The sequence below is a fragment of the Camelus bactrianus genome, chromosome 2 (genome assembly GCF_048773025.1).
Source record: "Camelus bactrianus isolate YW-2024 breed Bactrian camel chromosome 2, ASM4877302v1, whole genome shotgun sequence".
NCBI lineage: Eukaryota > Metazoa > Chordata > Mammalia > Artiodactyla > Camelidae > Camelus > Camelus bactrianus.
In genome coordinates, this window is record NC_133540.1 from 19,449,819 (window position 1) to 19,462,253 (window position 12,435).

The 12,435-nt window shown below is 41.9% G+C and overlaps 1 protein-coding gene across 1 annotated transcript in view; it reads left to right on the plus strand.

Moving 5' to 3' along the window:
• RXFP1 (relaxin family peptide receptor 1) overlaps nucleotides 1-12,435 on the plus strand; it is a 96,676-nt gene that overhangs the window by 17,105 nt on the left and 67,136 nt on the right. The window contains exon 2 of the mRNA XM_074375327.1: nucleotides 11,914-12,051. Within this exon, the coding sequence (XP_074231428.1) occupies nucleotides 11,914-12,051 (138 nt within the window). The remainder of the gene's footprint in view (nucleotides 1-11,913; nucleotides 12,052-12,435) is intronic.

The following is a 12,435-nucleotide window of genomic DNA, read 5'->3' on the forward strand; positions in this document are numbered from 1 at the left end:
GATTGTGAAGAATCTTCAGACAGAGTGATCCGAAGTCTAAGGTGGGCCTGAATGATGAGGAGTAAGCAGCCAGGGCCCCAGGGAAGAACAATCCAGGCGTCCAGGTGGGTGGAACCAGCTACCCGAAAACCCTCAAGCAAGACCACACGTAGCTCATCCACAGGACAGTCGGTATGGCCCCAACTAAGTGAGGCAAGAAGAGTGGAAAGAAACCAAGCCAGCGAATAGGAGGGGTCAATTCGTGGGAGGGCAGAAGGGGAGGGTAGGAAGTTCGGCTTTTATGCTGAGAACCATGGGACGCTCACAGATTTGCGAGGGGACATTTTTGTGATCTAATTTACTTCTGAACGATCCCTCTGGCTGCTGTGAGGAGAACAGGTGGGAAAGAGGCAGAGGGGGAGGCCATTGCCACTAAGAAGTGACAGTGGCTGATTCTGTGGGGAAAGAAGTGAAGATGAGGGGAGTCCACACACCCGGGAGCGCAGTGGGGAGGAGGCCGCCTTTGCGGAAGGATCGCAGGTGTGGGAGGAAGAGGGGCGAGAGAGTCCTTTACCCCTAAAAGGAGTTGTAAGGACCAGAGAGCCGTGAAAGGGATTTTCTTTGAAAGGAGAGAGGAATATGAAAGAAAACAGTCGCGCATCCACGGCCTCTCTGCCTAGTTCTAGAGGAACGGTGCTTCCTCTTAACCTGCCACAGATGAGCGTCCCACCCACCTGTCGGTCTGGTGAGCTGGGAACCGGTGGGCAGGTCAGCCGTCAGCCACTCAGGGTCAGCAATCGCAGACTATGACCAGAGAAGAGAAAATGAATCCTTCCTCACGGCTTCACCCGGAGACCTGAATTAGCAAGCACCTCCCATCTCAGCCTTCACTCTTAACCTGAGATGGGAGTGTGGACAGAAATAGGAAGTCAGGCCTTCAGCAGCACAAACCAAGGACCCCCGGGTGGCTGTGTTCATGAAGACTCAATCGTGGAAGATTTGAGGATGGAGAGATCTACAAAAGATGGAGAGGAGTATTGACCAGTTCCCAGTAGACATTTGTAAGGAGAGGAAGGCATAAGCATTATTTGCTTGGTGTCAGAGAGAGTCTTAGCGTCCAAGTGGACCACACGTGACTCTTAGCATCTCAGTGGATATCCAGCCCATGCTGCTTACAATTTCATGGATGGTACGGTACAGACTCTATTAGATATATTTTAAGCACAGCTGTCAGTGACAATAGAAAATATCTGGAAATTAAGACCACTGGACTTTAAATGAAGAGAAATCCACATTTAGTGCCTGTGATGTCTGTGAGAGGCAGTAAGGGACTCCTCCACATCCATTAACTATGTCTAATCACAGCAAAAAACCCAGGAGGGAGCTCCACTAATCCCCGTGTCCTAGAACAGGAAGCTGCAAAGCTACAAAACCTACACAGAGGCCACAGGGGCACAGCTGGGAACATCCAAGGTGCCCCCTTGCCCAGCGGCAGCCACACTTAGCCTGCGCCGGGCACGTGGGGCACAGGGGTACAGAGCAAGCCGTGGGAACCGCTCTGGTCTGTGGTCACGGTAACGCCGGAAAAAAAGGCAAAATCGGGAAAACACGGCTTTCAGTCTTGAATGGGCCTCTTGGACTCTGCTAGCTAGTAAGCAGCCACCAGTAAAGCAGCCAGCATCTCGTCCCTGCGCTGAAAGGTTCCAACAGAGGGGCAGGTCTCCTCAGCCGCACCAGCAGCGTCGTGGTCAGAGAGGATGTCCGTCTGAAGGCATAATTGATCTTGGCCGTGACGGGTGAGACCCAGGTGAAAACATAGTATGCAGGACACTGTCACCAGCCAAGAGAGGGAGGCAGAAGTGTGAGTGATTGTTCAGCGGCTCGCGGGCAGGGCAATATGGGGGGAATAGCGGAGGCAGAGTGGTTGAGAACACATGTTCTGAAATCAGAATCAGACAGAGTCTGACTCTCAGTCCCGCCACTTTCTTGTTCTGGGATCCCCAAGCAATTCACTCCTCTGTGCCTTGCCTTCTAAACTGCAAAGCCGTGATGGTATTCCTAACTGAGCAATGGCGTTGTTCTGAGGATGAAATGAAATAAGGTATGTAAAGTGCTCGGTGCTAGTGACTGATACAGTAAATACCCAAAAACGTGGAAGGAAAAGAAAAGAAACAAACGACTGATCAGAGTGCAAAGTGTAATGTAGTGGACTCTGAGGTTTAAGAAAGGAGGTTGTGGCCAGCTGGGGATGCTTTGCCCGAAAGGCTAAAGTGTAATGAAAAGGAAGCCACTGCAGACGTCTTAGCCAGACGTGAGAGAATCCGGAAGGGAACACGGCTGAGACAGAGCGGGTGGAAGTGAGCTGTTAAGATGCACACCCACCCTTGACCTGGGGTCTTTTCGTCTCAGCCGTACCAGTAGTGTCATGGGTAAACTGCTGCTGTCACACCACGGAGCAGGAATCCAATGTGATGGCTGGAAAGTCAAGGAGGGAGCTTCATCATAGTTTGAGGCATACGCTAGAAATGTGTGAATACAAAACTTAGAACTTTCAGCTGTTCCATGTGGTGGGAAATGAGTGCACTCATCCAGTAAGTGCTCGCTGAGCGTTTATGACAGTGGGATACTAAGCCCTTCGCAATGTTGATAATAACATCTCACCCAACTGAAGGCCACTGATCCCAGAAAAACAGTAATAACATCTATCAGTGTTGAGCAGATGAAACGTGAACTGCCATCTCCATGTTAGGTGAGGCTTTCAAAATCGAGGAATGGACTTGGGTTAATTGTGCATTAAGGCTGGGATATTCAAATACATTCAAATTTCACAGATAAAATAAATTAAATTAAATTTTAAGAAAAGAAGGAAAGTGTGTCCTTTTTCAGTCCCACACTCATAGCTCAGTTGTTCCCTGTTTACACAGAAGTCATGTCGTGTCTGGGCATCTGCGTTTTCAGCTGTAGCAGATTCAAGTAATAAATTAGAAATGGTGATCGCAGCACTGAGATGACAGAGGCAGACAAATTAATGACAGTTGAATGACAGCTGGTAGAGAACTGTGGAGGAAAAACCATAAAAAGTTGACAGAACTCTTAAAGCCAAGGAGTCTGTGGTCAAAGTTATAGGACACCATTGCCTCAAAGGCCCTAAGGCATCACTGTCCTGCCCAGCATGTTACTGAGTCCAAGCTCAGTCTGCTCACCGCAGGGCAGGTCAATAAATCAAGAGACGAGGTGTTGGGACAAGGAACAGTGACTTTATTTGGAAAGCCAGCAGACCCAGAAGATGGTGGACTTGTGTCCCAAAGAACTATCTTGCCTGGATTTGGATGCTAGTTTCTTTCATAGAACAAAGAGGAGGAGGTGAGGAGGTAAAGTGAAAAAGGTGGTAAGTTGTTGCAAACACTTCCTTGTTCCAGCCAGACTCCAGAGGAGATGTGTCATTTCTTCCTTCCCGCAGTCATTCTCGGGTCAGCCTGGTCAGGATGCTTCCTGTGCGCTCAGCAAAGGTATTTTAGCTTAACGCTCATTACCTGGGAGGCAGGGTTCCCAGCGTTGGACCATTATGTATAATTTAAGCTTTCAGGCAGCATCCCTTTAGTGATGAACTTGTACCAAAAGCAATAGATACACAGGTTCAGGTAAAAGAAACACCCAATATGGAGTCAGATTTGTTCTTCCCTGTTGCAAACATGATAACCCAGATTCACAAAGGAAAGTTACTCTTGTGTTCATAAGAGCTCTAAACGTTTAGTGGTAAACACCCCAAAACTGAATCAGAACACCAGTATACAATTTCTGACAAGTTTTGCTCTTTAGAGGGGAGTTGAGAAATGAGGAGGCACCTAGCAGGGGGAATGAAATGTGTTCTCTTTTGTCTTGTTTTTAAGAAGGGAGACACAAGAGCCTGTTTCAGGCTACTGGGAACGATCTAAGAAAGAGGTAAAAACCTTATGATGCTGAGATAGGAGGGAGAATCACTGGCTCTGTCCTGAGCAGGTGAGAGGGATGGAGGTGAGCTCAGGAGAGGGACTGGAGCAGAGGGCTCGGAGGAGGCGGAGTGCACGAGGGTGGTCCGTAGGGTGCCATGGGGCTCCTGGGATGGCCTCAGGGGGGTGGAGGTTTGAGGAGAGAAGGAATGAAGTGCTCATCTAGGAGATGGGAGAGCATATGGAAGAGGGAACCGCTGCTGAGTGGCATTAGTGCCCCCACCCCCACTCCCATTTTATTGGAAGGAGGCAGCAGTGTGCATTGCACATTTTGGGGCTGTAAACAGTTCTGTCCTTGGGTCAGTTCTGGGTGAGGTCTGCAGTCAGCGTGGCATGAAGTTCAGACAGGGAGACTCCCAGCATTCCCAAGAGTTCCCATCATTCTTGGGAAACGAAGTGTCTGATTCATATGGTCCAGCACAAGCTATGAGAAAGAACATTAACCAAAGATTTAAAATGAGAAGCTGGACGAAGGCAGCATCATGAAGAGATACTGAGCATTTGGATTTTGTCAGGACAGTGGATTTTTTTGACTATTTTTTTTCTAGCTTTATTGAGGTATGGACAATTGAACTTTTTCAAGGATTTTTGTGTATCTCAGAGTATGCACATCTCAAAATATCAAATTTGAAGTCTAAAATGTGCTTCTTTTAAACATCTGTTGATGTTATTCAGAGATTGATGGAACTAGTTCAAACAGCCTGAAAATATTTTGGGGTTGATTCCTTTAATTTTGGCAGAACATACTTAAATTATCTATCCAGTTTTTTCACAACCTGGAGAGATTGTCTTAGTAACCCAGTCTGTTGTTTGATAGTCCTTGTAGCTAAGAAATTATTCCTTACAGCAAACTTGACTATCACCTCTGGCGTCGGAGGACCGCCCATTCCCCAAGTTTACTGGCCGAAATCCTTCCCCAAGTTATCAGCCAAAACAACAGCGTCACAACCTCTGAAGAGCTACAGCAGCTGCCCTGGTGCCCTTGCCGGGTAATGTGCATCCACTTCCCCGAACTCATGAAATCAACTAGAAAATCTCCACTGGAAGACAAACAGCCACAGAAAGAACAAATTGCCTGTCCTGCGAGTGAGCACGTGTTTAGGCTGCTGACATGGGGGTTTCCCATTGGTGCTTCCCCAGTGCCTCGCCCCTGCTTTCTCAGCGTGGGCCCTGTTGACATTTTAGGATGGATAAGTCTTTGTCTGGGGAGCTGTCCTGTGCATCGTGGGATATTCAAGCAGCATCACTGGAATCGACCTATTAAGATGCCAGTAGCTCCCCTCAAGTCATGATAATAAAACAGATCTGCACTTTGACAAATGTCCCCTAGGCTACAAAATCATCCCTGATTGAGAATCACTGGCCTGTCACTAAAGGTCTGAAGAAAACCAGCGAATTAGAAATCAGTGTTTTTTCATCTGTAGACAAGGAACCAAATTTTCATGCATTTGAATTAGCTGTACATTGCTCCAGATCATTTTTTATTATTAAGGGAATATTCACTTTGAAAAAAAAAAATTCAAATTTTCCTAAGGGTATAAACTGAAGAGAAAAATCTCCCCTTTATCCTGCCATTATTAGTCCCACTTCCCAAAGACAACCACTGGTAACAGTTTCTAGTTAATATATCAGAATTTTATAAACACAGTATTATATATTCCTTTATTTTCCACAAATAAGATCAAACTATATAGGCTATTGTTCAACATACTTTCTGTAGCTTAATGATATGCATTGAATATCTTATTATATTAGCAGATATATATCTACCTCACTTTCCAAACTGTTGAACTGAATATCTATATAAGAGTGTATAGTTCTATAATTACACCATATATTTATTTAAAAACCCTCAATTATTACTGGTATTTTTATTTGTTTTGTTTTTGGATATCTGAAATAGTTACTGATAGCATTTAAGATAGAAATTATAAAATAAATGGGTTAAATATAGGGAAATTTTGCCATTGTGGGTTTTTTTGTTTGTTTGTTTCTTTGTTGGTTTTTCATTTTTTTTTTATTGACGTATAGTTGATTACAGTGTTATGTTAGTTTCTGGTGCACAGCATAGTGATTCAGTTATAATATATACATATTCTTTTTCATTATAGGCTATTATAAGGTATTGAATATAGTTCCCTGTGCTGCCCAGCAGGATCTTGTTGTTTATCTGTTTCATATATAGTAGTGTGTATCTGCTAATCCCAAACTCTTAATCTACCCATTCCCCCCGCTTTCCCCTTTGGTAACCTTAATTTCATTTTCTATGTCTGTGAGTCTGTTTCTGTTCTGTAAATAGGTTCGTTTGTGTCATTTTTTTTTTTTAGATTCCACATATAAGTGATATCATATGGTATTTGTCTTTCTCTGTCTGCCTTACTTCACTTAGTATGATCATCTCTAGATCCATCCATGTTGCTGCAAATGGCATTATTTCATTCTTTTTTATGGTTGAGTAGTATTCTATAATACACACACACACACATAAGATACATGTATATGTATCTTTATCCAGTCATCTGTCAATGAACATTTAGGTTGCTTCCATGTTTGGCTACTATAAATAGTGCTGTTGTGAACATTGAGGTGCGTGTATCTTTTCAAATTAGATTTTTCTCTGGATATATTCCCTTGTTTTTTTATTTTTAATTTTACTTCCTAACAAAGTATCTTAGCAAACCCCCTCTATATTTTTGATACATGGGTAGTTACCCATGAAAACAGGAATATTGCATATTTTCCATTGATTACAAAAGGGATCTCAAAGGCTGGATATAAGTCGTAGAATCCAGTGGAACTCTTCTCTTAGTGCTTGCCCAAGTCTTAGCTATTCAGAAACACTAGAAACGATGAAATGTACCGAGTACACTCACCTCCTTGATTTTGAACATAAGTATATAGAGCTGCCTTTAATGCAGTGACTGCACTGATTCCAGAGCAACCATGGTAACATTTTCCGTATTAACATTTAATGTTGTTACAGAATGAGGGTTATAATTTCACCGAGTTGGTGTTTTCCACAGAAAATGATTTCCCTAGACGCAATAGTAAGTGCTTGTGTGTTTCGGGCAAGGTCTATTAAAAAGCCAAAGCTGTTTTATTCCATTGATGATAAATCATTAGGAATGTAGCTTCCAGAAATGTTTATTGAAACCCTTAAGATTTTAGTTCTGATGGAGGGATTCAAGACTTGGGCATAACTCAGGTCAAATCATGGCCCCTCCCCACCACCAAATGATGACAGACAGCCACAGCGTAGTCACCTTACTATGTGGAAACTAGAGCAGTTTCCTCAAAACCGCATTGTAAAAATGCTTCGTGCTTTTTGGTTTTGGCCCTTGAATTACATGGGAACCCAATTAAGTCGAAGAGAAAGCTAGGGCACTGCACAAAGTCTGCACCATTTTTTCCTTCTGGTGTACGACAGCTCCCACAGCCCCACAAAGTGCATTCAAGGCACGTACACATATTTAGTCATACGGGAATGACAATAATTTGTTCTCTGGCAGAAAAAAAGAAAGGCACTGATTTTCCCTCAGTACTGTGTCTCACTTGGCAATCAGCATATATGACTGTTCCCTGTTTTTCCATCCACTTAATCTCAAAGGATTTCCAGGAGGAGGAAGCGATTGAAGTGCTTCATCAAAAATGTTTCTGTTGTTGCAGTTAAAATTATTAAGCATTTTTCCCCAATTGCTTCAATTTCTGACTAATATTTATTTGAATTTTTATGCACTGGAGTAATTTTTCAGTTAGGGTGCTTTAAAAAAATCGTTTATAAAATTTCTTATATTATGAGTGATTTTTGTATGAGATGAGAGTATTCAAAGTAAACAACTGTAGTCATAAAAAATTAATTCCAAGTATCTCTCAAAGCAAGATGCACTTACACCAATATTACGTATGAACTTATACCATGCTGACAGAGCCAGCGCCACCACGCTGTCACCATCATCGACTGTCCCCGGCATCTCTAGAGCTCTGCCAAGTGTTGTAATTCAGTTCTGAGCCTACTGCTACCCAGTCTCTGCTGAAATTATTAATTTCCTGGTCCCACTGCCCGACAAATTCCCAGCGCATCTGTGTATCCAGATACATTTAACACTTCATTTATTGTGGTCAGAAAGCCTTCAAAAACTTATTTAAAAATACATCGACCAACATTTGCACTAAATCCCATTTTCTTAAACTTTTCTATCTCACTGATTCAATCTTTATCTGAAAAGAGCTTGCTATGGCATTTAGGACTAAATAAACTTAATTTTAAAATAAGTAAAAAAAAAATGGATTGAAATGAAGAATTCATTGTCTTTCTTCCCATGTGCTTCAAAGCTTGGTGCATGTGAGTTTGCAAATCCACTCACACCTGAGAGGAACATAAACAGAGAGAGGAAAAGGGCTTTTTTTCCCCCTGTTTAGGCCTGACATCCAGAAATCATTAATCATTGAGTCTTCTTTATTTAGTGCCAAATGACACATCTAAACAGAGATTCTCAGAGATGGCCAGCAGGCACATGAAAAGATGTTCAACATCACTAATCATCAGAGAAATGCAAATCAAAACCACAATGAGGTATCAACTCGTATCTGTCAGAATGGCTGTCATCAAAAAGAATACAAATAACAAATGCTGGTGATGATGTGGAGAAAAGGGAGCCCTCCTACACTGTTGGTGGGCATGTAATTTGATGCAGCTACTGTGCAAAACAGTATGGAGGTTCCTCAAAAAACTAAAAATAGAACTACCCTATGAGCCATATATTCCTCTCCTAGGTATATATCTGAAGAAAATGAAAACACTAATTGGAAAAGATACATGCACCCCAACGTTCATAGCAGCACTATTTACAATAGCCAAGACATGGAGGCAACCTAAGTGTCCCCCACCAGATGACTGGATAAAGAAGAGGTGGTACATATATACAATGGAATACTACTCAGCCATAAAATATAATGAAATATTGCCATTTGCAGCAATGTGGATGGACCTAGAGGATAGTATGCCTGGTGAAAAAAGTCAGACAGAGAAGGACAAATACTGTATGTTATCACTTACATGTGGAATTTAAAAAGTGAAATGAACGAATATAACAGAACAAAAAGGAACTCACAGATATAGAGAACAAACTAGTGGTTTTCAGTGAGGAGACAGAAGGAGTGAGGGATGAGATGGGGTAGGGGGTTAAGAGGTACAAAGTACTATGCATAAAATAAATAAGCTACAAGAATGTATTGTATAGCATAAGGAATACAGTCAATATTTTATAACTTTAAATGGAGTATGACCCATAAATATTTTGAACCACCATGTTGTACATCTGAAATTAATATATTATAAATTAATTATATTTTTTAAAAAAGATAATCTTTTGCAAGGTATATGTTTACCTCTTTGAGAAATATATCAGAATCTCCAGAAACACATTTATAAAATATATTTGATCATCAAAACCAGGGATACACTTTTAAAGTTTGAGAAACCTTGAATTTATGTGAATTCTATAACAGGCAACTGCTTGTCATACATAGAATAATGAGTTTGGGGGACAGAAAAGCCAAGGCATGTAACTGAAGAAACAAGCTAAGTGATCGATGGCTTTCAAACTTCTGAACATATTTATAAAATGTATTTATTATAACCAATCAATAAAAATAATGAGGCGAAGCTGATGAACACAATAATTTTGAACTAGTGTTTGTAAGCATAGGATTACAGCTGTAGCAATATTAGCTTCAACAGAACTTAGGCAAACATTTCTGTACACATATAGGAGTTATAAATGGTCCTAGTTAAAAAAAAAACACTCCCATTGCATAACCTAAATCTGCTTATGATGAAATAAACCAAAATTCAGGAGCATTCACAGTAATTCACCTGCAATTTTCGGAAGTGTCAAGGTCATGAAAGATGAGGAAAGACTGAGGAATGACTTCAGTTCAAAGGAAACTAAAGAACTGTGACAAGGAAATGCAAGGAGTGATTGTAAACTGAATCCTTTACTATGAAGGATGTTTTGGGGGCGATATGTGAAACTTGAATGGGTTCTGAGCTTTAAAAGGCAGCAAGATATCAATGTCAATTTTCTGATCTTGATGGTTCTAATGTGGGGAATGTCCGTCTCATAGGAGAATGTTCTTTCTAACAGGAAACACATGCCAAAGTTTTTAGGGGTATCTGGTCAGGAACTTAATCTCAAATGGTTCAAGAATGGGGGGAAAATGTTCTTTATACTATATTTGCAACTTTAAGTTCGAGATCATCTCGAAATAAAAAAAAAAACTTATTTGAAAGATATCACTTACTATTTAAGATTTCAAAAATATTTGTTGAATCATAATGTTATGAAAATATAGGACTTAATTTCATGATACAATCATTAACGAACTATATCTGCCTCTAAATAGAAATTTTAAAGACAGTACATAAAATCAAAATATCCCTAAGAGCAAGTTACTCAGAGAAGAATTTTCAGAACAGCAGCATGAAAACACAGGCAGGTATGTCTAGTTAAAATATCTTCAGACAGGCACTGTGGCTGAAGGCTGACAATTCACCAAAGAATTTTTCTGAAACCCTTGGTTTTTAAAGTTTGCTCTTAAAATAATCAATAAAAATAAAAAAGTCAGTCTCAACACAGATCAGTTTATTTAGATACACACTTCAGGTCTCTGAAATGTGTGATGTTCTACTAATGACATCCTGGGGCATACAAATCCTTTGTTTTGACTTTGCTTTAATCAATGTGTTGAGAAAAGATTGATAATTTTTAAATAATTTCACAAGTGAGAACACTATTTACAAGAAGCTTCTTAGTACATAGATTTGACTATTTCCTTCATCAAATTATGTGCTATGAAACAAGCACAGTAAAAACCTGACCTAGGTGGATTGCTCCCTTATGAGAAATGTCACTTCCCTGTTATTAGAAGGTCCCACTGTATCTTCCAAAGGAAATAGTCACTTTTATTCTTCTTATGTTTCGATGATAGACCACAAATATGTTTTTACACAATAAGCATTATTGACTATTCAAACTATTCTGTTTTTATTTCTTTAAAATTGACTATTATTTTTGAAAGTCCCAAAGATTTATAAACTTGGTAAGGATACTAAGCAATAGGATTATCTTGGATTCTACCATCTATCTTTGAAATTATATAAATCTCAGGTTTTAAAATGGCATAGCTAATTTATATCGGTCTGTACAAAAACCTGTACATAGATGTTACTGGGAGCTTTATTCAAAGCTGCCAAAATTTGGACACAATCAAGATGTCCTTAGGTGAATGGATAGATAAATGCTAGTACATTCAGACAATGGAATATTATTCAGCAGTGAAAAGAAATGAGTTACTAAGCCATGAAAAGACATGGAGGAACCTTAATGCTTGTCACTAAGAGAAATAAGACAGTGTGAAAAGGACAGGAACTCTGTTTCATTCAGCGCTCTGTGCACAAAGTCTGGCACAGAACCTCATCCTGAGGAGCCGACCGATGTGTGAGCGAGCAGGGTGCCGTCCTGGCATCCTTCCTCTTCCTCCTCCTCCAGAACCAGACGAGCCTTGATTCTGAGCCAACAGTCAGGATGCAAAAAAGTCCTGAGTTTTTAAATGACTGGCTAAAAGATTTTTGGAGAAGAGGGGAATTGAGCTCAACTGTAAAGTATGGGCAGGAATTTCGTAGGAGATGGATGGCGGGGACAGTCCTGGCGGGAAACCTGACAAGAGGCAGAGGAAAGAGACTCCTGGCATCTTCCGGGGACACGGAAAAGAACACCCACTGGGGGTGGCGGGTCTTGGAGAGTCGGGGCCGTCGGGCGAGGGAGCAGCTGGGGCTGCGGTAGGGAGGGCGGCACCCGCAGGGACGGGCGGACCGGAGTTGCAGAGGAGGGGGAAGCAGTCTCAGCAGTGCCTTGTGTGACCCTCTCCCCTTCCCTCGTCACAGTCGCTCCCACGAGTGGGCAGGATGCCCCGTGCGCCCTGGGCTACTTCCCCTGCGGGAACACCACCAAGTGCTTGCCTCAGCTTCTGCACTGCAACGGCGTGGACGACTGCGGGAACCGGGCGGACGAGGACAACTGCGGTGAGTGCGGCGCCTTGGTCACCGCGGGCCCGGGGAACCAGGGGGCCAGGGGCACATCACAGGGGGACCAGGGGCAAGGGGACCAGGCTAACGTCACAGCAGGACCGGGGGCAGAAGGACGGGGGTTGAGTCACGGCAGGACCAGGGGCGGGAGGATTAAGGTTAAGTCCCTGAGACAGCTCAGAACAAAGAGAAATGTAAAAGAGAAAATGAAGTTGAAATACAAAATGTAGGGCACTTTAAGAAATCTTACATTTATTTCATTATCCATTCTTATTTTAAAAAGATGTGGTATACACACACACACACACACACACATACACACACACAATGGAATATTACTCAGCCATAAAAAGAATGAAATAATGCCATCTGCAGTAACGT